At 41.3% G+C, this 27,302-nt stretch overlaps 1 protein-coding gene across 3 annotated transcripts in view; it reads left to right on the forward strand.

Moving 5' to 3' along the window:
• The first annotated feature begins 1,414 nt into the window (after positions 1–1,414).
• Positions 1,415–27,302, forward strand: part of TBC1D19 (TBC1 domain family member 19) — a 177,480-nt gene continuing 151,592 nt past the window's right edge. The window contains exon 1 of one of the 3 annotated variants that reach the window (XM_051842268.2): positions 1,415–1,652. In XM_051842268.2, coding sequence (XP_051698228.1) covers positions 1,554–1,652 — 99 coding nt within the window. In that variant the 5' untranslated portion in view covers positions 1,415–1,553. The remainder of the gene's footprint in view (positions 1,653–27,302) is intronic. The other 2 variants (XM_051842305.2, XM_051842295.2) reach the window with 2 other exon arrangements.

The following is a 27,302-nucleotide window of genomic DNA, read 5'->3' on the forward strand; positions in this document are numbered from 1 at the left end:
AATCAAATTTGCAGATACTCAGGTGGGAGACTGAAGAAGATAGCCTAGTGTCCAGCTTGTTGTGTACTGGTCTCATCATCCCTTTAGGACCGGGAAGTCACTGAGAGAAAGGCAAAGGTCTTACTCATCTTATTCAACCTGAATTGAGTTCCTTGCCACTCCTAGCCTGGAGCACATGTTTTGAAAAGTCTTGCTAAAAAGAAATGGGAAAAGAGAGCAGAGGGCATTCTAGAATTTAATTATACTTCAACAGTCCTGTTCTATGTAAGAAACAACTTTTAATATTCATCTGTGCAAATAATTGTGCTGAGCAGTTCCACACAAGAAGGAGCTTCAAAAAGTTCGTGGGGGGCAGAGTTTAGTTTAGTGATTAAGATGCCAGTTACGATTTCTGTGGCCAACAGTGGAGTACCTAGGTCTGATTCTAAGCTCTGGCTCCCAATTCCAACTTCCATCCAGTGCAGAATAGTTCTGCAGTAATTTTCGGCTTTCATGGAATGCTAGTTTCGTTTTGCTTAAAATATACATATATACACATTTGCAATTAATTCTTGATCATTCTTATGAGATTATTCTAACATGTGTATTATTGGTTATGCCTCTTTTCTAGCTGACACTGGCCTCTGGAGACATCATTTAATTAGTTAAATCGGTTACTACTAGTTCTCCTAAAAACTTTTTACATATTTCCTTGAAGGCAAGAATTCAATTTTATTAAGTATTTCTGATCACACAGTTCCTAGTATGTGATTGCCCAAAACGTTGAAAGTTGAATGAATCAATGTTTGGAAGAGGAGGAATCTAGTGGGTACAAGCCTCAAAGACTAGGGCAATGTCTTTCTCATCCTTGAATTTTCTGTGCACCCCAGGAAACCTATCAACAATGTTTCTTGGTTAAATTGTGGCTGTCTATTCCTGGCAGAAGAGGCCTCAGAATAGAAATGCGAGAAGATGAAATACAAGGAGCACTGAGTGTAGTCTTGGGTACCTTCAGGATTGTTACCTCAGCTAATCACCACAGCATCCTGTGAGCTAGGTATCATTTAACGGAGGTGGGAACTGAGTGCTGAAGTCTAAGCACCTCGCCCAAGTTCACACAGCCCCTGTCAGACTTTGACCCTTCTTGGGAGTAATTTGCCATAGCACTTTGCGCACAGACTTGTTTCTGCAGACATTGAGAAGCGCATGAGGCACGATCCTTCCCACGGTAAAACGCAAAAACACCGTCTCTGGGTTTTCCCGGTGCAACAGAGGCGCCATAGCTTTGGAGGAGATTCTGTTCTCGCCTTTCAACCGCGGGTTAAGCAGGAACAATGGAATGAAAAACGACCTCCCCGCCCCGGTCTTTTTGCCCCGGCGGAACGCAAGTGCTGGGGCCTTGGAGTGCCGAGGGGACCGGAGAAGGACGCACACACGGCCGGCAGTTGCCTGGTAACGCCCGCCGGAGGAGTCCCGGCGTAGTAAGGTCCCGGAGAAGTGTCACTGGGCTCCCAGCGGGCCCGGCAGCCGGTTCTCTCCGCGCCCCCGCGGCTCGGCGGGCTAGGGCCGGGGACATGTTGCAGGAGGAGTCGGACCTGTCTCTCATCATTGCCCAGATAGTCCAGAAGCTTAAGGGCTCCAATTTGTACGCTCAGCTGGAACGGCAGGCCTGGGTGAGTGCGGCGGGCGGCGAGGGATGGAGACGGGCGGGGCCGCGGGGATGTCCCGCGTCTTTCTTCACCGCCCTGACCCCAGCCCGGGCTCGCCCGAGCTCTCTGCAGCTTCACTCTGAGGCACAAAAAACGCCCCCTGACTGGCCTCGGGCGCGGGGTGATGGATTTTTAAGGAAGGGTGGGGCCGCCACGCCTTTTTTTTTTTCAGGCCAGAGAAGCGCTGAGGTTGCTCATTCGTGCTTCTAATTTGCAGGCATTTACAGGGTCTGGTTTTTTAAGCTGCCGAACTCCATGAAGGTAGCTTGGAGCACGCCTTCCCTCACTTTTTGCTCTTGGGGTGGATTTGGGCCCCCAGGGGCGTTTGGCTTTCGCATCAGTGCATCGCCTTCTTTCCTTTACCCTCCCTGCAATGACTCCCTTTCTGCCCTTCTACCACCTAGCATTCACTGAGTACTTTCTGGTGTGTTCTCAGTACTTGCCAGCGTTTGCCGAATACTTCTAAAGGGCCAGGCACGACCGATGATTGGGAGATCACTGCCTTCTTTGTGAATGTCATAGAAATAGAATCCTACAATATATTAACATTTTGTGCCTGCTTTCTGTCACTGATCATAATGCCTTTGACATTCTTCTGTGCTGTGGGTATTTCAGTAATTCTGTTCCTTTTTATTGCTGAATAGTATTTCATTGTTGGGATGCACCACCATTTGTTTATGCATTCCTTGGTTAATGGACACTCGAGTTGTTTACAGATTATCAGTAAAGCTGATACAGTCTGGTATCGGCTTTTGCTTGTTTGCATGTTTTTCTTTTTCTTGGACCAAGGAGTAATTGCTGTGTTGTGTGGTAAGTGTATGTTTAATTATATAAGAAACTGCCAAACTTTTCCAACGTGGCTCTACCATTTTGTATTCCTGCCAGCAATTTATGAGAGTTCCAGTAATTATTCTGCATCCTTAATAGGACTTGTGTTGTCATTATTTAATTTATTAATTTTATTAACTAATTTTACCCCTAATAAGAGCATAATAGTATCTCATTGTAGCTTTAATTGCAAATTTTGCTGACTAATGATAGTAAGCATTTTCTGTTGTGCTTGGTGAAGTAGTCTATTCAAATCTTTTGACCATTTAAAAAATTGTGCTGTTTACCTTATAGTTAAGATGTAAGAGTTCTTTGTATATGACACAAGCCCTTTGTTGGATACGTGTCTTACAAACATTTTCTTCTAGCTTGTTTTTTTCATTTTCCTGAGTCTTTCAAAGAATATGTTTTTGTTATTTGTGGAATCAAATTTTATTGACGGAAAGGATTTAGAGATATTCTAGCTTAGCTTTATTTCAATTGGGAGGGAGTTGAGGCCTTGAGGGGTGAACAGACTTGTCCAAAGACCTAGTGAATAGCAAGCCAAGGAGGAAAGCCCTGATCTCTTGACAGAGACCAGACTTTGCACACTACATTGTGTCCCAAATTTAATTTTGGTAACATATAGTTCTGTCAGTTTACTATGATTTATACTTTTTTCTTACTCTACCTAAAAATCTGTCTTATTCAAAGTCTCAAAAATGTTAATGTTTGTTCTAGAAGTTTTATACTTTTAGTTTTGTGATCCACTTTGAGTTAGCTTTTGTATATGGTACAGGTAATCCATGTGGATGGTCCAGTGTTTTCAGTATCTATTTAGTGAAAAAAACCTGTCCTCTCTGTACCAATTTCTTTGGCATCTTTGTTGAAAATCATATATATATGAAAATCATATATATATATATATACACACACACAGTGATTGTGTGTGCATGGGTACACACACAATTTCTGGCACTGTATTACATATGATAGTGTCTTGGTTTTTGTAATTTTATAATAAGCCTTGAAATTTCATAGTTAGTTCAGCAAATTTGTTCCTCTTTTTCAAAATTGTTTTGTAAGCTAGATCCTTTAGTTTACCATATAAATTTTAGCCTCAACTTGTAAATTACTATAAAACTTACTGGAATTTGGATTGAGATTATGTAAACATAATTAAAATATATAGATCAATTTTGGTAGAATTGACATAATAACAATATTGAATTTTCTGGTCCAAGAACATAGTTTACATCTTTGCTTATTTATGTCTGTTATTTTCTCTTGTGAGTGTTTTATAGTTTCAGTGTACAGATATTGCACAGTTTCTATTAAAATTTTTCTTTATTTCCTGTCTTTTAATGCTTTTGTCATAGGAAATAAACAAGTTTTATTCAAGGAAGAATATGACTGACCTACAGTTGGGAGACAAAAGCCCAACTACTTTTTTTTTTTTTTTTAAGATTTATGTATTTACCTGAAAGTCAGGGTTACAGAGTTACAGAGAGAGAGAGGAGAGAGGGAGAGAGAGAGAGAGCGTGATCTTCCATCTACTGGTTCACTTCTCAGATGGACACAATGGCCAGTGCTGGACAAGGCTGAAGCCAGGAGCCAGTAGCTTCATCTGGATCTCATGTGGGTAGCAAGGGCTCAACTACTTGGGCCATTCTCTGCTGCTTTTTCCAGACCTTTAGCAGGGAGCTGGATTGGGAAGTAGAGCAGCCAGGACTTGAACCAGTGCCCGTGTGGAATGTCAGTGTCACATGCAATGACTTTACCCACTATACCACAATGCAACCCCTCCCAGCTACTTTTAATGAGCCTTGGGAAGTGTTTCAAAGCGGTCAGATTTTAGTCATGGCCATACTTAACATTTATTTATTTAAAAGATTTATTTATTTATTTGAAAGGCAGAGTCACAGAGAGGCACAGGCAGAGACAGAGAGAAAGAGGTCTTCCATCACTGATTCACTCCCCAGATGGCCACAATGGCTGGAGCTACGCTGATCCGAAGGCAGGAACAGGAGCTTCTTCTGGGTCTCCCATATGGGTGCAGGGACCCAAGGGCTTGGGCCATCTTCTACCGCTTTCCCAGACCATAGCAGAGAGCTGGATCAGAATTGGAGCAGCCGGGACTAGAACCAGTGCCCATATGGGATGTCAGCACTGCAGGTGTAGGCTCTACCTGCTGCCCCACAGTGCCAGCCCCCATACTTAAATTTATTAATACAAAGTGAACATGCAGTGACTTTGACTGGAAGACAGGGTTTGGGTAAACAAGGGTGAATTTCTCATAAGTTGGAGATTATTTTATTTTTTAATAGTTATATATTTTATTTAAGTTATACAAGTTTTATATATTTCCTTTATACCATTTTAGGAACATAGAGGCATTCCCCCCCACGCCCCACCCATGCTCCAACCCTTCCTGCCCCTCCCCCTCAGATTACCACTCTTTTTTTTACAATGCTCTTTTTTTAGTACACATAATGATTGTATTGTTAACACTACCCTACGTGAAAAATTTCAATAAATAGTATGAAAACAAAACAAAACAAATCACTGTTCCTCAATGAGAGAGACAAGGACTGTAAAACATCATTGATTCTCAAAATGTCTATTTCACTTGAATACATTATATTTCAGGTACTCTATTTGTTACCTGGGACCGGGGAAAACATATGGTATCTGTCTTTTTGAGATTGCCTTATTTCACTAACTATAATAGTTTCCGGTTGCAACCATCTTGTTGCAAAAGGCAGGATTTCATTTTTTTGTTTGTTTTACAGCTGAGTAGTACTCCATGGTGTATATATATCATAATTTCTTTATCCAGTCATCAGTTGATGGACATCTGGGTTGATTTCCATATCTAGATATTCTGAATTGTGCTGCTGTGAACATGGGGTACAGCTAACTCTTTCATATACTGACTTTTTTTTGCTTGGATCAATTCCTAGGAGTGGGATGGCTGGGTCATATGGTAGGTGTATATTCAGATTTCTGATATATCACCATACTGTCTTCCACAGTAGTTGCACTGGTTTACATTCCCACCAACAGTGTACCAGGGTACCTTTTCCCCACATCCTTGTCTGCATTTGTCATTTGTTGATTTCTGTAAGTGGGCCATTCTGACTGGACTGAGGTGAAACTTCACCATGGTTTTGATTTGCATTTCCCTGATGGCTAGTGATCCTGAGCATTTTCTCAAGTGTCTGTTGAATATTTGAAATTACTCTCTTGAAAAATGCCTGTTCAAGTCCTTTACCCATTTCTTAATTGGATTGTTTGTTTTGTTGTTGTTGAGTTTCTTGATGTCTTTATCAGTTAACCTTTATCAGTTGCATAGTTTGCAGATATTTTCTTCCATTCTGTCAGTTGCCTCTTCACTTTGCTGAGTGTTTCTTTTCTTTTAAGAAAGCTTTTATTTAATGAATACAAATTTCATAGGTATAGCTTTAGGAATATATCAGTTCTTCCCCCCATACTCACCCTCCCACCTTTGCTCCTGTCCCACCTACTCCATCTCCGATTTCATCCTTCATTAAAATTCGTTTTTAATTAACTTTATATACAGATGACCAACTCTAAGTAAAAATTTCCACAATTTGCACCCACACAGACACACAAAGTGTAAAGTACTGTTTGAAAACAAGCTTTTAATTCTCATAGTACAACTCATTAAGGACAGAGGTCCTAAACGGGGAGTAAGTGCACAGTGACTCCTCTTGTTGATTTAACAATTGACATTGTTATTCATGACATCAGTGATCACCTGAGGCTCTTGCCATGAGCTGCCAAGGCTATGGAAGCCTTTTGAATCCACAAACTACATCAGTATTTAGACAGGGCCATAAGCATAAGTGGAAGTTCTCTCTTCAGAGAAAAGTACATCCTTCTTTGATGGCCCCTTCTTTCCACTGGGGTCTTACTCACAGAGATCTTTCATGTAGATCATTTTTTGCCACAATGTATTGGCTTTCCATGGCTGTTTTTTTTTTTGGACAGAGTGGACAGTGAAAGAGAGACAGAGAGAGAAAGGTCTTTCTTTTTCCATTGGTTCGCCCCCCAATGGCCCCTGCGACCGGTGCACTGTGGTAAGGCACTGTGCTGATCTGAAGCCAGGAGCCAGGTGCTTCCTCCTGGTCTCCAATGCAGATGCAGGGCCCAAGCACTTGGGCCATCCTCCACTGCACTCCCGGGCCACAGAAGAGAGCTGGAATGGAAGAGGAGCAACCGGGACAGAATCTGGCACCCCGACTGGGACTAGAACCTGGTGTGCCGGCACCACAGGCAGAGGATTAGCTGAACACCTTAAGGGCTGATTCTGAGGTCAGAGTGCTGTTCAGGGCATTTGTCATTCTATGAGTCTGCTGTGTAGACTGCTTCTCATGTTGGAACATATTCTCCTTTTTAATCCTATCATTGTTATTACCAGACACTTGGTCATATTTATGTGATCTCTTTGACACTTAATCCTATCTATATGATCAATTACACACTTAATATGATCGCTTTAACACATAAGATGGCTTTATTACCACCTAGCTGAATGGGATTTGGAATTCTATGGCAAATTTTTAGCTTTACCCTTAGGCATAAATCCATGGGAATATGTGCCAAACCGTACAACTCCTCCCTCTTTATTCCCACTCTTATTTTTTACTGGGACCCATTTTCTTTTTCTTTTCTTTCTTTTTTTTTTTTGACAGGCAGAGTTAGACAGTGAGAGAGAGAGAGAGAGAGAGAGAGAGAGAAAGGTCTTCCTTCCGTTGGTTCACCTCCCAAATGGCTGCTACGGGTGGCGTGCTGCACTGATCCAAAGCCAGGAGCCAGGTGCTTCCTCCTGGTCTCCCATGCAGATGCAGGGCCCTAGCACTTGGGTCATCCTCCACTGCCTTCCCGGGCCACAGCAGAGAGCTGGACTTTTAAGAGGAGCAACCGGGACAGAACCGATGTCCCGAATGGGATTAGAACCCAGAGTGCCGGAGCCACAGGTGGAAGATTAGCCTAGTGAGCCATGGCGCTGGCCAAGGGATCCATTTTCAATTGGATTTATACACCTATGAATAATTCTATGTCTGAGTAAAGAGTTCAACCAATGGTATTCGTGACTCAATTTTGGTAGATTGTATGTATGTATGTGTCTAGGAATCTGTCCATTTCCTCTAGATTTCCCATTTCGTTGGCACACAGCTGTTTGTAGTAAGTAATTCCTGATGATTCTTTTTATTTCTGTGGTATCTGACGTTCCATTACCTTTTTCATCTCTGATTTTATTGATTTGAGTCTTTCCCCCCTTTTTTTTTGGTTAGTTGAGCAAATGGTGTATCTATATTTTTATCTTTTCAGAAAACTAGCTCTTTAATACAGTGATCTTCTGTATTTTTTTTGGTTTAATTTCACTTATTTCTTACCTAATTTTAATTATTTTTTTCCTCCCATTAGTTTTGGGTTTGGTTTGTTATTGTTTTTCTTTTTCTTTTTTTTTTTTTAAAGATCTATTTATTTCCTTGAAAGAGTTACACAGAGAGAGAAGGAGAGGCAGAGAGAAAGAGAGGTCTTCCATCTGCTGGTTCACTTCCCAATTGGTTGCAACAGCTGAAGCTGCGCCAATCTGGAGCCAGGAGACAGGAGTTTCTTCTGGGTCTCCCACAGAGGTACAGGGGCCCAAGGACTTGAGCCATCTTCTGCTACTTTCCCACGCCATAATAGAGAGCTGGACTGGAAGTAGAGCAGCCGGGACTCGAACTGGTGCCCATAGGGGATGCCAGCAGTGAAGGCGGTGGCTTTATACTCTGTGCCACAGTGCTGGCTCCTGTAATTGTTTTTCTAAGTCCTTGAGGAACATTGATAGCTCACTTATTTGGTACCTTTACAATTTATTCATGTATGCACTGATTGCTATAAACTTCCCTGTTAATACTGCTTTTGCTGTATCCCATGTTTTGATATGATGTATTGTCATCTTCATTTGTTTTTAGAAATTTTTCGATTTCTTGTTTGATTTCTTCTATGACTCACTGTTCGTTCAGGAGCATGTTGTTCAGTCTCTATGTGTTTTCATATGATTTAGAGATTCTTGTTATAGATTTCCAGTTTTATTCTGTTGTGGTCTGAGAAGATGCAGGATATTATCTTGGTATTTTTTAATTTTCTGAGACTTGCTTTAAGGCCTATCATATGGTCTATACTAGAGAAAGGTTTATGCACGAATGAGAAGAATGTGTATTCTGCCGCCATGGGATGAAAGGTTCTGTAGGTGTCTATTAGGTGCGCTTGGTCTATAGTGTTGGTTAACTCTGTTGTTTCCTTGCTGATTTTCTGTCTGGTTGATGTGTCCATTTCTAAAAGTGAGGTATTGAAGTTCCCTGTTACTATTGTATGGGAGTCTATATTTCCCTTTAGATCTGTTAACATTCCTTTTAAATAGCCAGGCTCCCTGAAATTGGGTGTATACACATTTGTTACAGTCACATCCTCTTGAATTGACCCCTCAATCCTTACATAGTGCCCTTCTTTATCTCTTTTAACAGTTTTTACATTAAAGTCTATTTTGTATGATATTAGGGTGGCAACACTGGCTCTTTTTATGGTTTCTGTTATTATGGAATATCTTTTTCCATCCTTTCACTTTCAGTCTGCTTGTATCTTTGTTGGTGAGGTGTGTTTATTGTAGGCAGCAAATAGATGGGTCTTGTTTTTTAATCCATTAAGCCAGTCTGTGTCTTTTAACTGGAGAGTTGAGGCCATTTACATTCAAGCTGACTGTTGATAAGTAATGACTTGGCCCTGCCATTTTCCCATAAATATTCCTATTGTTTACTTTAGATTTGTTTTGTACTTTTACTGGAGGATTCTCTGCCTTCTCATTCTGTTTTAATGATGGCTACTCTGTGTAGCACATCCTTAAGCATCTTTTGTAAGGCTGGAGGAGTGGTGACAAATTCTTTCAATTTCTGTTTGTTATGGAAGATTTTTATTTCACCTTCATTCATAAATGAGAGTTTTGCAGGGTATAAAATTCTGGGATGACAGTTTTTTCTTTTAAGACTTGGTCTATATCTCCCCATTCTCTCCTATACCGTAGGGTTTCTGATGAGAGTTATGCTGTGAGTCTAATTGGAGATCCTCTGAAAATAATCTGGTGTTTCTCTTGTGCACATTTTAGAATCCTTTCTTTATGTTTTACTGTGGAGAGTTTGACTGCAGTGTGTTGTGGTGAAGATCTTTCCTGGTCATGTCTATTAAGAGTTCTGTTTGCTTCCTCTATTTGGATGTTCCATTCTTTCTCCATGTTGGGGAAGTTTTTGGTGATTATTTCACTAAATAGGCCTTTTAATCCATTCTCTCTTTCCACACCTTCAGGAACTCCTATGACCCATATGTTGGGCTGTTTGATAGTATTCCATAAATCTTCTTTTTTTTTTTTTTTTTTTTTTTTTTTTTTTTTTTTTTTTTGTGACTGTAGGACTTCCAAAGATTTATCTTCTGGCTTGGATATTCTTTCTTTTGGCTTGCCAATTCTGTTGTTAAGGCTTTCCACCATAGTGTTTTTTTTTTTTTTTTTTTTTTAAAGATTTTATTTGGCGGGCGCTGTGGCTCAATAGGCTAATCCTCTGCCTGTGGCGCCAGCACAGCGGGTTCTAGTCCCGGTCGGGGCGCCAGATTCTGTCCCGGTTGCCCCTCTTCCAGGCCAGCTCTCTGCTGTGGCCGGGGAGTGCAGTGGAGGATGGCCCAAGTGCTTGGGCCGTGCACCCACATGGGAGACCAGGAGAAGCACCTGGCTCCTGCCTTCGGATCAGCACAGTGCGCTGGCTGCAGCACGCCAGCTGCAACGGCCATTGGAGGGTGAACCAACGGTAAAGGAAGACCTTTCTCTCTGTCTCTCTCACTGTCCACTCTGCCTGTAAAAAAAAAAAAAAAAAGATTTTATTTATTTGAGAATTTGAGAGATAGAGTTCCAGACAGTGAGAGGGGAGGAGAGAGAAAGGTCTTCCTTCTGTTGGTTCACTCTCCAAATGGCCACAACGGCCGGAGCTATGCCAATCCAAAGCCAGGAGCCAGGAGCTTCTTCCAGGTCTCCCATGCAGGGGCAGGGGCCCAAGGACTTGGGCCATCTTCTACTGCTTTCTCAGGCCATAGCAGTGAGCTGGATTGGAAGAGGAGCAGCGGGACTCAAACTGGCGCCCATATGGGATGTCGGTGCCGCAGGCGGAGGATTAACCTACTGCGCCATGGCACCGGCCCCTCCACCGTAGTATTTATTTGATCTATTGAGTCTTTCATGTCTAATATTTCATTTTAATTTCCTTTAAAATCTCATTTTCATGGGAAAAATTTTCATTCATGTCACATATGGTTCTCTTTAGTTCATGGATTTGCTTTTGATTGTCTTTGTGTAATCCTATGATTAGTTTTTTGAATTCCGTTTCCAGCTTTTCATCAATCTCCTCATCTTCACATTCTACTATTGAAATGTTGTTTTGTTCATTTTGGGGGGCGGGTCATAGTGTCTTCTTTATTCCTGTCTTGAATTTCTGCATTTATATTTAGGCATTCATGAGTTAATTTTTTCCCCCTCTGATGGTTTTTTATCATCGAGCTGTGCCATGTGGCTGAGTGGAATTCTGTGCTTTTAGAGAATACTGAGATGTGTGGTGGGGTGTGCCCAGGGAGCTCTGGTTAGTGCTCCAGGGTGGAATGAGTATCCAGGGTAACACCCAAGTTGGGGGTGGTAGCTCCAGTCTTGTTAACAGAGAGAGCTGTGGTCATGTCTTTTGGTGTGATCACTCCCTCACCTCCTCTCCTTAGCTGAGCAATGCCCTGGTGTTAGTCTCCAGTGAGTTCAACACTCATCTGCGTGAGTGGTCTGTGCAGTCCTCCCTGTGTGCACGGTTCCAGCTGCAATGAGCTGCCCTGTCGACCAAGGAGTTCCAAGAGTGCGGCTCTGCACCCAGAGCTTGCTCAGAGCCCCAGCTACAACCACCCCCTCTCACACAGTCACAGTGTTTTCACGGTCTCAGCACGTAGGGCCTCCATAGTCAAGGAGAGCAAGAGTCCACTCTGCCCCGTTACTCGGTTCTGTTCACAGAGATTCTGAGTGTTTCCCAGAGCCCCTGCCCGTGTGTTTCACTCAGGCAGATGGAGTCTGATTCCCTCAGCCAGACTTAAAGTCTGAGGGAAATTCGGATTTTTCCCTCTGGTAAAATCCCTGAATCACAAGCATGTACAGTACCTGCCGGCTGCAGCCCTACTGCTTTCACAGTTGTGCGGGGTGGGTACAAGAGTCCCTCTGGGCAGCACTTCCCTTCCATGGGATGGCTCCCCCCACCTGCCTGTTGCCGGGTGAGTGCAACAGAACTTGGATTGTTGCCCTGGTGACAATGGGGGAACAGACCCCATCAGTTGACTCCAACTACTGTGGTTGCCCCTAGCGGCAGTCTCCTCTAGCTGTGTGTGTGTGTTCCCCCTCTTCCTGGTGAGCAGGGCCTGGCTCCCCTGAGCTGGACTCAGAGCGCAGGCCACTAGACTCTGCCTCCTCTCCCTGTTGTGTCAACAGCAGGCTGGTGCAGTCTGACCACAGCTTGCTATCCAGAGCGGGTTGCTGGGTCTTTTCCTCTGCTTGTGCTCGGTGCTCCATGTTTGTTGCTGTGTGTCTTTGCCTTCCACTCAGGTCCAGACCATTTCCACTGCTCTCACAAGCCCTCCCACTGCAATTTTCCCTGACAGTGTAACTTCTCCACCGTTTTTGCTGCAAAGTTCATAAAGCCTAGAGCAGACCTTCCTGTTGCTATTCCACCATCTTGCCTGGAGATTATTTTCTTTGAAACATAATTAGCTACACTATCTGCAGAGGTAGGGTAGGGTCTCTGAATGAGACTACTGAAAAGAAGGCCAATGATTGGCTTTGGATTGGCGCAGCTCTGGCCGTTGCGGCCAGTTGGGGAGTGAACCAGCGGATGGAAAACCTCACTCGCTCTTTCTCTGCCTCTCCTCTCTCTGTGTAACTCCGACTTTCAAATAAATAAGTAAATCTTACAAAAAATGAGTTAGGAAATTTTCCCTTCTGTCCTATTTTCTGTAAGAATTTTGGTAGAATTAATATTATTTCCTCAAATATTTTGTGTAATTCCCAATAAAGTCAAAAGGTCTAGAGGGGGTGTAGGAACATTTTTAATTAAAAAAATCCAATTTTTAAAATATATGCATTCAGGTTATCTATTCTTGTGCAAGATTTGTAGTTGTTATGTTTCAAAAAGTTTTTTATAGAAATAGAGTAGAATGATGGTTAGCAGAGTCTGGGAAGGATGGAGAAACAGGAAGATGAAGAAAGGGTTGGTGAGTGGCTACAGAAACACAATTAGATGTAGGAAATATCCTCACTCATTCACGCAAGAGATGGACTCAGACTCAGGATGTGCAGTGAAAGTGAGGCTTGATTATTGATCTTGCAAGATCGGGTGTTGGATGAGCAGGCACACTCAGAGCAGTTACAGCAAGCAGCTTATGTCCTAGCACGCGGCTTCTTCCCCGGGGATTGCTCAGTGGCTGAGTACGATAGGGTGTATAGTCTTCCTGGGTGTCGCCTGTGTTACAGAGTTACCTTCTTCCTTCCTTCTCTGTACTTTAATTTCCTCTTGTGAGTTGGCACTTTAATTTGCTCTTGTGACTTGGCTATGCATAGCATTCTGTTTGTCTCCTGAGTTTTACTACATCTGTAAGTCAGCTAACAGTAATTTTCCATTCCACAGAATGGAAATTTCTCTTTTTATTTTTTTTTACACTTTTTGAACTCATTTTTAAAAAAGAATTATTTATGCATTTGAAAGTCAGAGTTACAAAGAGAGAGAAGGAGAGGCAGAGAGAGAGGTCCTCCATCTGCTGGTTCTGGTTCACGCCTCAGTTGGCTGCAGTGGCCGGAGCTGCGCCGATCCGAAGGCAGGAGCCAGGAGCTTCTTCCAGGTTTCCTACGTGGGTACAGGGGCCCAAGGACTTGGGTCATCCTCCACTGCTTTTCCAGGCTACAGCAGAGAGCTGGATGGGAAGTGGAGCAGCTGGGACTTGAACTGGCACCCATATGAGATGCTGGCACTGCAGGCGGTGGCCCCACCCACTACACCACAGCACTGGCCCGATCTCATTTTCTTTTTAAAGTTTTTACTAATATAAAGATAACAGATTTCATATGTTTCATAGATGGAATTCTAAGATAATTATACTTGCTTTCCTTCCTCCCTCCCCCTACTCCCCTCCTTTTTTCCTTTAATTTTTGCGATTACTTTTTTTGTATTTCATATATGCAGTTCTTTTTTAGATTTATTTTATTTATTTCAAAGAGTTACACAGAGAGGTAGAGACACAGAGAGAGGTCGTCCATCTGCTGGTTCACTCTCCAGATGGCCACAATGGCTGGAGCTGTGCTGATCTGATTTGATTGTTTATAGCCCTTGTCTATACCCTTAAGGAACAGTGGTTTTTCTACTTACTACTTGTTGAATTATTTATTTAGTAGAGGGTTAAGCCAGGAGCTTCTTCCTGGTCTCCCATGTGGGTACAGGGGCCCAAGGACCTGGGCCATCTCCTACTGCCTTCTCAGGCCACAGCAGACAGCTTGATCGGAAGAGGAGCAGCTGGGACTAGAACCGGTGCCCATATGGGATGCCGGCGCTCTTCAGGCCAGGGCTTTAACCCGCTGCACCACAGTGCCGGCCCCCATATAGGCAGTTTTAAGAGCATTATATTTCCTACCATACCCTTCCTTCCTCCCTTCCTCCCTCCTTTTCTTATTTTTAATTTTTACAATGATGTACTTTCAATTTTCTTTAAAATCACAAGATTAATCCTCTACTAAATAAAGAATTCAACAAGTAGAAAGTAGAAATACCACTGTTCCTTAAAGGTATAGACAAGGGCTATAAACAATCAAATCTCAAATTCATGGTATACATACACATGATGGAATACTGCTCACTGTGAAAAAGAATAAAATCCTGTCTTTTTTTTTTTTGACAGGCAGAGTAGACAGTGAGAGAGAGAGAGAGAGAAAGGTGTTCCTTTTGCCGTTGGTTCACCCTCCAATGGCCGCCACGGCCAGCGCGCTGCGGCCGGCACACCGCGCTGATCTGAAGCCGGGAGCCAGGTGCTTCTCCTGGTCTCCCATGGGGTGCAGGGCCCAAGCACTTGGGCCATCCTCCACTGCACTCCCGGGCCACAGCAGAGAGCTGGCCTGGAAGAGGGGCAACCGGGACAGAATCCGGCGCCCCGACTGGGACTAGAACCCAGTGTGCTGGCGCCGCAGGCGGAGGATTAGCCTATTGTGCTGGCTAAAATCCTGTCTTTTGTAACCAAATCAGTGCAACTTGGGAGACCATTGTGCTTAGTGAAATAAGACAAATATCATGTTTCTCCTGAATTGTGATCCCATTTTCACTCTTATATTTGTTTTCAAATCGTTACGCTCCTCTCTTTTGGTTCAGGATTCAGGTTAGAATTATGAGAGAGGTCAGGATCCACACTAACATGCCACTCCATTTTCCAGAGTATCCTTCTAGCCAATATGGAAAGGGATCATCAATTCCAACATTCTAAAATTGTATCTAGTTCAAATCTGTTTTCCCTGACCATTTGACTAGTAGTATCCGGCTGACCAGCCTTCCTCTAGAGGGCATCCTGAGTATATCAGATACCCATATTCAGGTGTCTCTTTTCAGCTTCCTCCTCTGTCAGCCCATCCGTCTACACCAGCCAATTCCGTGGCCTCTGTCAGGATTTGTCCCAGAGTTTCTTTTGCCACTCCTTTAACCTGAGTGTAGTGAGTCCACCCTTTCCATGGTGTTAGTAAGGCTGTCTCAGTGGTCGGGGGCGCTTGGTGTGGGCCCTTTCTGGTGCACTTGGAGCTTGTCTTCCTTAATCAGCTCCAAGTCGCAGAGTTCAACAGGATGAACTGACAACTTGAGTGGCTGAGTCTGGGCAAACAGTCCTTTTAGCCTTAGGGATGATAAAGTAGAGGATAAGTTCAGTGCATAGTTCCTTAGAAACTTACCTGTGGTATCCATGGCAGGAAAGTCTGTAGTCCTACGTAAGTAAGGAAGCCCATGTAACAGTCCACAGGGGGACATTCCCACCTTCCTTCTCAGAGCTGTTCTAATCCTAAAGAGCGTTCTTGGAAGATATTTGGTTCAAGGTGGTCCAGCTTCCATGATTAGTTTAGCAATCTGCTTTTTAAGAGTTTCTACAAACTGTAGTTCACTTTTGGAGACTTATTAGCCTTTCCCAAAAGTTAAGCAAGTTTATTGTGGTCTCTGATACTTCATCCCCCTTCTTTCCTGAGATTAGGTCATCTACATATTGTAATAAATGAGTCTCCGTGGAAGGTTAGAACTCTTCCAAGCCTTTTTCTAACACTAGGCCACATAAATTTGGGGCTTCTGTAAAGCCTTGTGGTAACACAGTCTAGCAATATTGTTTCCTTTCATTTTCAGGATTTTCTCACCCAAAGCAAGCAGATTTCTGCTTCCCTATACTAAGGGACAAGCCCCAAATATATATTTTAATTCTGACATCCTGGCCCATGTTGTGGTGTAGTGGGTAAGTCACTACCTGCAGTACTGAAATCCCATATGTGTGCTGGTTCATGTCCTGGCTGCTCCACTTTCAATCCAGCTCCCTGTTAATGGCCTGAGAAAAGCAGCAGAAGATGGCCCAAGTGCTTGGGCCCCTGCCACCCAATGGAAGACCTAGAAAAATCTCCTGGCCTCTGGCTTTGGCCTGGCCCAGCCCTGCCAATGTGGCCATCTGGGGAGTGAACCAGTGGATGGAGTCAATCAATCAGTCTCTCTCTTTCTCTTTCTCTCCCTCCGTGTGTGTGTATGTGTGTGTGTGTGTGTGTGTATACGTGTGTGTATGTGTCTCCCTCTCTGTAACTCTTTCAAATAAATAAATATTTAAATAAATAAACAAATCCTTCACACTAAATCCTTTGTGTTCACATGGGTGTTACGAAGGAGTATGTAAGGATTTGGCACTATGGGGTGGCAGTCTTGGACAATTTGATTTATAGCTCTAAAGTCCTGTACTAATCTATAGGACCCATCAGAAGAAACCCATAACCCCCCTAATCTTCATCAAAAGTCATGAGGGAGATTACCCTGACTTCTTTCTTCCATTCTGGACATTCTCTCTTGATATGCCCTATCTTCCCACACCTGGAACATCCACTTACAGTTTTAGGAGCTCCCTTCTGTAGTTCCTTCCTAGCTGTTCATGGAAATTTGGGATTTCCTCAACTTTTGCAAGGGGGATTCTTACGCAATCTCTTTTTTTTTTTTTTAACTTTCATTTAATGAATATAAATTTCCAAAGTACGGCTTATGGATTACAATGGCTTCCCCCCCATAACGTCCCTCCCACCTGCAACCCTCCCCTTTCCCACTCCCTCTCCCCTTCCATTCACATGAGGATTCATTTTCGATTCTCTTTATATACAGAAGATCAGTTTAGCATACATTAAGTAAAGATTTCAACAGTTTGCTCCCGCACAGAAACATAAAGTGAAAAATAATAGATGTTTTTTTAAATGATGATGAAATTAGATCAGACCTATTGTCATGTTTAATCCCAGTGAGAGTCAAGTTGGGAATTGATAATTTCTTCTTCTTTTTTTTTACCAAGACTTTTGCTTTTTGCTTTTGTTTTTTCTTTTCTTTTCTTGAGAAAACTTTCTGTGCTTCCCTTAATAGTTCCTCAGTTGATTCTCATTCTGCTCATAAATCGTTTGTAATTTCTTTATGATATCAGGCCAGCTGTTAATTACAAAATTAACTTTTACGAGTCCTTGTCCCACTGGGTCCTCTGGATCCAGTCCAGAGTATTTCCTCATTTGATCTTTACGTTTCTGTAGAAAAGCAGAGTTTCCTCTTTTTCCTGTTGAATGTCAAATGCCTTAGAGACATTTTGTGACCTGGGAGCGGACTCCTTTGTTCCTTTATTAGCTCTCTGAGATCTTGCATTTGTGCTTAATCTCTGGGTTCGTTATTATTCCACTCAGGATCAGCATTCAGAAACTTTTGTTAAATCCATAAGACCCTTTGCAAATGAGGATGCTCTTTTTCCCAAATGACCATGGCTGCCCTCCTAATCGCTCCCGCTGCTTCCCTGTAAACAGTTTCTTCGTCATAGACATCCAGTTGTTTTGCTAGTCCCATAGGATCCTCTCAGAATGGTTTTATTTCTCTTGAAATTTCTGACCTCAGTACTGGTGAGGGGTGCATTCACAAATCCGATTTCCTCTGGTCCTGCAGGAACTTCCTGAAGGGGGAACATACTAGATACTTGTTGTTTGGGGGGTTAGGGAATTTTCTAAGTCCTTTTTACATTGTTCCCTGGGTCCCACTTCCCCTGATTCTTCTGCCACTCCTTGATTTTCCTCCCTGCTGAGGGACATGGGTGGGGGCAGACATGACAAGGGGTCCCAAGGCTTTACCCTCCTCCTCCCTTTTGAGCGGGGACGTAGGGATCAACTCCTAAATCCAGCAGTGAGCATGTTTCTTGTTGTAAGAATGAGCTTTCGTTGTTCACAAAGAAAATTAGACCTGGCACATCTGATCTTCCTCTGAGCCAAATTTGGGCCAAAAGACTGAGGACTCATGAATTGGGTCTTTAGGCCAAATGGAACAGCAATACTCAATCATTTTTTGCTCTTCTTGGTTCCCCCCAGGACCCCAACATTCTCCTCAGTGGATTATCTGGGGGAATGTCAGAGGGAGCCTCTTCAGCTCCCCCCCCACCTTTCCCTGGGCTGAGAATTTGTATTTTCCGTTTTTGCCTGGTCGCTGTGAGCTCACCTGCAACGGAGATTTGTTGCACACAACCCCAAGCCCTCCTGTGAGCTCAGTTCCCTTAGTGGAGGTTTCTTCCATACCCTGGGAACACTTTGTCTCTGGACATCTCCCTTGCAGGGGAATGAGACTGTACTGGGACTCCGCAACTCCCTACTCACTTCTTATCTCAGTCACACAACTTGACTTCTAAAAATACCTGACTACCAAGGCAGTACATAGTCCGGTTTTTACTACCTTGGCTCATGCATGAAGTTGCCTGGTTGCCTCATGAGGTGCCTGCTTTTTCTTTCCTGTGTTGCCTCCACGGTCTTCTGAACAATAGTGTAGGGCTTTTCTCTGGCTTCTTTGGGGAGATGGGCATCAGGACAGAGGAGACCGTCTGAAATCAGGTGGTACATGTTTCCCCCCTCTGTGGGAATCCCACTCCTTGCAGGCACAGAGATCCTGGATGAGCCTCCAGGTTTGTGGGAGATGTCCTCACCTGTCCACTCAAGAGATGGACTCAGACTCAGGAAGTGCAGTGAAAGGAAGCCTGGATTATCAGTCTTGCAAGATCTGGTGTCTGATGAGCAGGCACACCTGGAGCAGTTACAGTAAACAGTTTCTATCCAAGCACACAGGTCCCTCCTCCAGTTCCTCCTTGGCCAAGTACTCTGGAGTGTACAGTCTTCCCAGATGTCACCTTAGTACAAAGTAACCTTCCTCCTTCCTTCTCTGTTCTTTAATTTCCTCTTGTAAGTTGACTACTCTATAGTGTGTTTGTCTAATGAGTTTTGCTACATCTGCAAGTTAGCTAACAGTTATTTTCCATTCTGTGTTGAAAATGGACCACCAGAGATTTTCTTACAGATAGGAGGATCAAATTCTAGTGTTGCACAGCACAGTAAAGTGACTATAGCTAACAATAATTTATTGAGTATTTCAAAGTGGCTGGAAGAGAGGATTTGGATGTTTCCAACACAAAGCAATGGTAAATGTTTGAGGTGATATGCTAATTATCCAGATTTGATTGTTGGACATTATATACAATGTGTCAAAATATCACTGTACCCCATAAATATGTATAGTTAAATACATAAAACAAGCTACATTAATCTACATTATCAAATTTATTAGCATAAAGTTGTTTATGTAATTCCCTTATTTTCTTTTCAGTGTCTATAGGCTTTGTAGTGATAGTTCCTCTTTTATTCCCAATATTCTACTAAGTGTTTTATCTTTTTTTGTTGATTAGTCTGGCTTGAGAGCTACCAATTTTACTACTCATTTCAAAGAAATAGTTCTTGTTTTCATCACTTTCCTGTTATTAATCTCTGTTTTTTCTCATTTTTTCTGCTTCCTTTGAATTTAATTTTCATTTTTCTAATAATTTCTGTGGAAATTTAGATTACTGACTTGAACCTTTATTCTCCTTTAATATAATGCTATAGCTTTTCATATTTGTACTGTTCTAGCTGATACTCATGAATTATGATATACAGGGGTACTTCAGAAATTCATGGTAAATAGAATTAAAAACAAATTTATTTTGGTGCAAAAATTTGAAATCCTGCATAATTTTTCATAATATACATTTCTTTGAACTTTTTGAAGACCTCTTGTATCTTATTGTTGTTTTCACTCAAAAAAATTTTTCCATGACTTGTTTAGAAATGTGTTATTTAGTTTTCAAATTTTGGAAATTATTCTGATTAATTTCTAGTTTAATTATATTGAGGTCAAGAACCTGATATACATTATTTTAGTTCTTTTAAAGTTTTTGAGTTCCTTTTATGACCCAGAATATTCTGTCTTATTGAATGTTCCATGTGCACTTGAAAAGCAAGCTCACTCTCCTCTGCTGTTCTGTAAGTGACAGTTAGGTCAAGGAGGCTGATGATTTTGTTTAACATTCTTTGTCATTACTGAGTGTGAGTGCAGTCAACATTGTCAAGGGCCGGGCGAGGTGTGGGTCTTGTTATTGGGCTCATTACCTTGAGGCTTCAAATTCCTCCAGTGGTGGTTTGCTCTGATTTTGGGCTTATCATAGGGCAAGTTTTTCTCAGCAGTTCTGTTCTAAGCCTTTGGCAGTCTCTGCTTACTTGCGCCTCTGAGGGAAATCTCTTCATGCCTTCGTCCCTTTTGTAGCAGTAGTATGTTGTTTGTTAGTTGGTCTTGGGTTCATGATAGATGCATGAGTTCTGTATTCTTCCACCTCAGGTCATGAGCATTTTCTTGAGGGTTCCTCCCCCTTCTCCATTTGGTATCCGAATTCTGTCTGCATCTCTGCCAGATAGTGGTAAGAGAGACACACTTGCCCTTCCCCTAGTGTTAGCTTACCCTCTGCTAGGTATTGGTGCAGAGTCCTGGGCCCCAGATGATCTTCTTATCTTTTTTGTCAGTCAGCTTTTGCATCTACCTCACCCCCAGAAACAATGGATTACTTCCTTATGTTCAGAATGGGAGGTTTTCTGAATCCTCCCACAGTGGTTAAGACCTTTACCTCGCGTGGGAAGACTTTGGACATGATATCATGCTGTTATATTTTCCTGCAGTGGTAGCCGATCCCTTCTTGCACACCTGTGTCACGAAAGGGCTGTCTCAGCAGTTTCCTGTCCTCCCCCATTCTTTTGTGTGGGCACCTGATGGAGACCTACGGGAATGACTGCACAGACGAATGTGAACTCCCCTTGTGTTTTGTGCTTGCCGCTATTCCAGGTGAACTTGCTGGCCTACGCCTAGTCTCTAACAGTCAACATTTTAGTTGTTTTTCTTCTTATTCCTTTCTATGGTAGCCTTATTTTCCTCATCTGCTGTGCCAAAGGGGAAGAATTTTGGAGTCCCATCTGCCCTTGGAGATACCTGTTACTCTTTGGAACTTAATTTAGTTTTCTGATGAGTTCAAAAGTTAGTTTTGTAGAATGTTCTGTTTGTTGTTTTCCTCATTGTTAGGTGGAAGTGATATTTTCTTGTAGTGACTTTCTACAGTGGAGTTATCAGAGCTCCAGTACTACATGTTTATAGATTACAGCTATGTTGTGAGGAAGGCCGGTATGTAATTTTCCTTTCTTACAGTATCTGTGTCAGGTTTATATCAAAGTTATGCTGGCCTCCTGAAGCAAGTAGGGAAGTGTTATTTCACTTTCCATTTGCTGCAAAGGTGTTATAAGGTTTGTTAGTTTAACTATTTGGAGGAATTCTTCAATGAAAATGTTGTCTAGGGTTTTCTATTTAGAAATTTTGTTTAAATTAATAGATTTCACTTCTGCCATTTCCAACCACAAACTAACTGGCTCATCTCTAGGAGTGGAAGGACCAAAATATAAGAAATATATTTGAATAAGAATGAATAGCATTAAAGAATTCACACAAGAAGAAATCTGAGCCTGTTTGCATTTATAGTTTATGATATATTGAGTACAAATAGAAAGAGATGCAATTAGTAATGTTAACAGTCACATTACATCCTCTTGCCTTACTGCTCAAATATTATGAAAGAATACATATTTCAGCAGTGATTCTCAGTGTTAAAAAACTTGTATAAATCAGTATTAATGAATATCCATTATACATTATGTTTAAATAAAGGTAAAGCCTTCCATTGTGAAAAAAATTAATAGGTTTCATGTTTTTAGAACAGTTTTCAATTTACAGAATAATGAAGCAGAAAATATCCTTGGACCCTTGCATATAGTATCTACTGTTATTGACATCTTGCATTTGTTACATATGAAATGATAATGATACATTATTTTTCACTGGTGTCCATAGTTCACATTAGAGTTTACTCTTGGTGTTGTAGTTCTATGAGTTTGAACAAATATATAATGTCATGTATTTCAGTATTATGCAGGGTAGTTTCACTGTCCTAAAGATCCTGTATGGCCTATCTAGTCATCATCCTCATCATCCTCATCTCCATCCCTTATACCTTTAACTCCTTAGACTCTGTTATCCACTAATTTTTTTTATTTGACAGGTAGAGTTATATATATAGAGAGAGAGACAGACAGAAAGGTCTTCCTTCCATTGGTTCACTCCCCAAATGGCCACTATGGCTGGTGCTGTGCCGATCCGCAGCTAGGAGCCAGGTGCTTCCTCCTGGTCTCCCATGAGGGTGCAGGGGCCCAAGTACTTGGGCCATCCTCCACTGCCCTCCCAGGCCACAGTAGAAAGCTGGACTGGAAGAGGAGCAGCCAGGACTAGAACCCGGTGCCCATATGGGATGCCAGTGCTGCAGGCAGAGGATTAACCAAGTGAACCACGCCGCTGGCCCATCCACTAATTTTTTCAACTGTGTTTATGGTTTTGCCTTTAAGGAGTTAGCACACTAATGCAAATGAGGTGCATTTGTTACATAGGAAATAATATTGCAACATTATTATTCACTGGAATCCATAGTTTACATTACAGTTTGCTTTCTGTTATACAGTTCTATGAGTTTTAACAAATATGCAAATCATTTGGTATGCAGTATTTTCACTTTATCTCTCATGGCTTTATCTCTCATCTTTTCATGGCTTGATAAGCTAATTTTTTTCACTGAATGGTGTTTTATTGTGTGGGTTTACTGCAATTTGTTGATCTATTCACGTCATGAAAGGCATCCTGGTTGCTTCCAAGTTTTGGCAGTTATGATATGATGATATCAAAGAGCTTGATTATTAGATTATATGGTAAGACTATGCTTAACTATAAGAAACTGACAACCTGTGTTTCAATTGGCTGTACGATTTTGCACTCTTGCCATTAATGAGTGAGAGTTCCTGTTTCCTTCTCAGCATCCTCTCCAGCACGTAGCGTTCTAATTAGTCTGGGTTTTAGCCCTCCTAATGTTTGTTATGATTTCTCATTTTTTAATTTGCAGTTCTCTAATGATATAGGATACTGCCTTTTCATGTTTATTTGCATCTGTAGCTCCTCCTTGCCGATTTTAAAATTGGCTTGTTTTCTTTTGGTGAATTTTAAGTATTTGTTGTAAATTTTGGGTGCAAGTCTTTTATCAGATATATATTTTTATAATATTTTCTCCTAATCTGTTGCTATTGTTTTCATTCTCTTAAGTATGCTTTTTAGAGAAGTTTTAAATTTTATTGAATTCCAACTTAACAATTTTTTCTTTTATGGATTGTACATTTGCTATTTTTTAAAGATTTATTTTATTTATGTGAAAGGTCGAGATGCAGAGAGGCATAGGCAGGGAGAGAGAGAGCCAGGTCTTCCATCCACTGGTTCACTCCCCAAATGGCCACAGCAGCTGGAGCTGTCCTGATCCACAGCCAGGAGCCAGGAGCTTCTTCCAGGTCTCCCACGAGAGTGCAGGGACCCAAGGACTTGGGCCATTTTCTACTGCTTTCCCAGGCCACAGCAGAGAGCTGGATGAGAAGTAGAGCAGCCAGGACTCAAACTGGCACCCATATGGGATGCTGGCACTGCAGGAGGTGGCTTTACTTGCTATGGCATAGCTCTGGCCCCTGTACATTAGCTTTTATATCTAAAAATTAATCACCAGACCCAAGGTCACGTAGAATCTCTCCAATGTTTTCTTCCGGAAGCCTTAAGTATTTCATATTTAAAACTATGATTTATTTGGAGATTTTTTTTGGTGAAAGATTTAAAGTCTATGTCTAGATTTCTTTCTTTTTTTCTCCCCCTACCTTTCTCTTTGCATATGAATGTCTAGTTATTCCAGTGTCATTTATTGAAAGAGGATCTCTATTGGCTTTACTCCTTTGTCAAAGATAAATACACTACTTGTGTTGACCTATTTCTGGATGTCTGTTGTTTTCCTTTGGTCTATTTGTTCTTTCACCAATACCAAGCCATCTAGATAGTATTACAGATAAGTAAATTCAAGTCCCTCATCTTTATTTAAAACCTGGGGGCCATGTATATTTTAGAATTCGTATTTTTTTCAGATTTTAGAAAGGTAATTCCCACCAATTCTATACATTATTTAAATCTGTGTCAGGGCTTGGCTGCACTTTGCAATTATGTGTATTAACATTTCTGCAGCAAAATGTGTGTTTTTTCACAATAATAAATGAGAACTATAAATGGTCTCATGCCAATTTAGGTAGATCAGGTTTTGCTATCAAGTTTAAGTTCAAGTCAAGGCAGATTTTTGTCACCAAGTCACGTAAGAAAAATTATGATTTTTGAAGTTTCAAGTTTGAAAATTTCAAATAAAGAATTATGGAGCTGTGTTTATAACATCAGAAGGTTCACTGTTTTGAAGAAATAGAAAGTTGGGCAAAGGAATAGAGAAAATAATAAAGCAAGGTGAGGGTATGATTATATGAGAAGCTCAAAAACATTCATTTGGCCAGATCTAAGACAAATAAAAATCTATAATAGTATAGATTCATGCTTTAAAATAATATAATTACAGATCTTTATAAAATAGTTCTACTCTGGACTTGAAAAACATATTTGAAACAAGCTTTGTCTTAGTTATTTTTATTAGCACAGACATTTAATAGAAATCAGATAACTCTTAAAAGAAAAGTTTACATGAGCTTTGATAAAATACTTTTTCCCCCAGGAACCATTTATTTAAGGAATACAAACTTCATACATTTCATAATTACAACTTTAATAACATGGTGATTCTTCCCACTGCACACCCTCCCATCTACACTCCCACTCATCTTCCGCCTCCTTCTCCTATTTCTTATTTTTTTTACTAAAATCTGTTTTCAATTAACTTTATAAATGTCTGATTATATATTATTTATTATATAATACTCTGTGTTAAGTAACGACTTCAACAAATAGAATGAAAGAAAAAAAAAAACCGTTCCCCAACAGTCAAGACCAGGGCTGTTCAAAGTCATTGTTCTCAAAGGGTCAATTTCACTTCTATTGATTGCCTTTTAAGTGCTCTATTAGTTATCACAGGTCAGGGAGAAAATATGGCATTTGTCCTTTTGGGACTGGCTTATTTCACTAAATATGATGTTTTCCAGTTTCATCCATTTTGTTTCAAATGACTGGATTTTTTTTTAACTGCTATGTAGTATACCATAGTGTACATATCCCATAATTTCTTTTTCCAGCCTAAAGTTGATGGGCATTTGGGTTGATCCCATATCTTACCTATTGTGAATCAAGCTGCAATAATCAGGGGGGTACAGATAACTCTTTCATATGCTGATTTCATTTCCCTTGGATAAATTACCAGGAGTGGGATAGCTGGGTCTTATGGTAGGTCTATATTCAGATTTATGAGGTGTCTCCATACTGTCTTCCATACTGGCTTTACCAGTTTACATTCCCACCAACAGTGTTAGTTCCCTCTACCAAAGTAAGGAGTCTCCACTTGGCTGGTTGCTGGGCATAGAAATGAGCTGATGCAACTGGTGCCACAGAAATGAGCTGGTGCAACTGGTACCAAAATGGCACTCACTCTATAGGCTTTTTACAGGATGCCATTGTAAAGTAATTGCAGAGAGAGAAACAGGTCCCTCCTTTTGTTTTTCTCCTCTAGTTTGGTAGCTACACTATCCCTCATGGGGCTCCAAGCTGGGTTCCCTCTAGGATCTTCCTGCAGCTTTTTTTTTTTTTTGCCAGTGGCTTGGGCTGCTGTGATTTGGTCTCACCTCACTTTCCAATGCTGGTGGGTAGGCTCTCAGCCGCTGAAGTCCTGAGTTTTGGGCATCCACGCCTTCCATGTAGGTCCACCTTGTCCCTCTAATATGTGTAGAGTTTCCTCTACTGTTTTCTCCCTAACTCCTCCCTGAGACTGCACTCTCTCCACTTTTTAAAAACTATCTTTTCCTGGACTCGAGTGGTAAGCTAGAGCTCCCTCCCTACTCTGCCATCTTGGTACGCCCCCCTTCCCATAAGTTTTGATATATTGTATTGTCATCTTCATTTGTTTCCAGAAATTTTTTGATTTCTCTTTTGATTTGGTCAGTGACCCACTGTTCATTCAGCAGCATGTTTTTCAGTCTCCATGTGTTTGCGTATGCTCTAGGGATTCCTGGGTTGTTGATTTCCAGCTTCATTCCATAGTGGTCAGAGAAGATGCATGGTATGATTTTGATTTTTTTTTGAATTTTCTGAGACTTGCTTTATGGTCTAGCATGTGGGCAATCGTAGAGAAAGTTCCATGCACTGCTGAGAAGAATGTGTATTCTGCAACTGTAGGGTAGAAAGTTCTATAGATATCTGTTAGTTCTATTTGGTCTATAGTGTTGATTAACTCTTGTTTCCTTGCTGATTTTTTGTCTGGTTGATCTGTCCATTGCTAAAAGTGGAGTATTGAAGTCCTCCATTACTATTGTATGGCAGTCTATGTCTCCCTTTAGATCCATTAACATTTCTTTTAAATAGCCAAGTGAACTGTTATTAGGTGCATATCCATTTACAATAGCACACATTCCTGTTGATTGATCCCTTAATCTTTGTCTCTCTGAACAGTTTTTGTGTTATTAATGTATTTTATCTGATATTAGGATAAACCAGCTCTTTTTTGCTTTCCTTTAGCATGGAATATCTTTTTCCATCCTTTCACTTTCAGTCTGCATGCTTCTTTGTTGGTGAGATGTGTTTCTTATAGGCAGCAAATAAATGGGTTTTGTTTTTTAATCCATTTAGCCAGTCTGTATCTTTTAACTGGAGACTTGAGGCCATTTGCATTCAGTGTTACTATTAATAAGTAATGACTTTGCTCTCCCATTTTCCCATAAATATTCCTATTGTTTAATTTGGATTTCTTTATACTTTTATTGGGAGATTTTCCATATTCACTTTCTTATATAATGATGACTGTCTTTCTGGTTTCTGTGTGTAGCACATCCTTAAGCATCATTGATAAGGTTAGACAGGTGGTGACAAATTCTTTCAATTTCCATTTGTTATGGAAGGTCTTTATTTCACCTTCATTCATTAATGAGAGCTTTGCAGGGTACAGTATTCTGGTTTGACAGTTTTTTTCTCTTAAACTTGGAATATTTTTGTCATTCTCTCCTAGCCT

The sequence above is a fragment of the Oryctolagus cuniculus genome, chromosome 2 (assembly GCF_964237555.1).
Source record: "Oryctolagus cuniculus chromosome 2, mOryCun1.1, whole genome shotgun sequence".
NCBI classification, from domain to species: Eukaryota; Metazoa; Chordata; class Mammalia; order Lagomorpha; family Leporidae; genus Oryctolagus; species Oryctolagus cuniculus.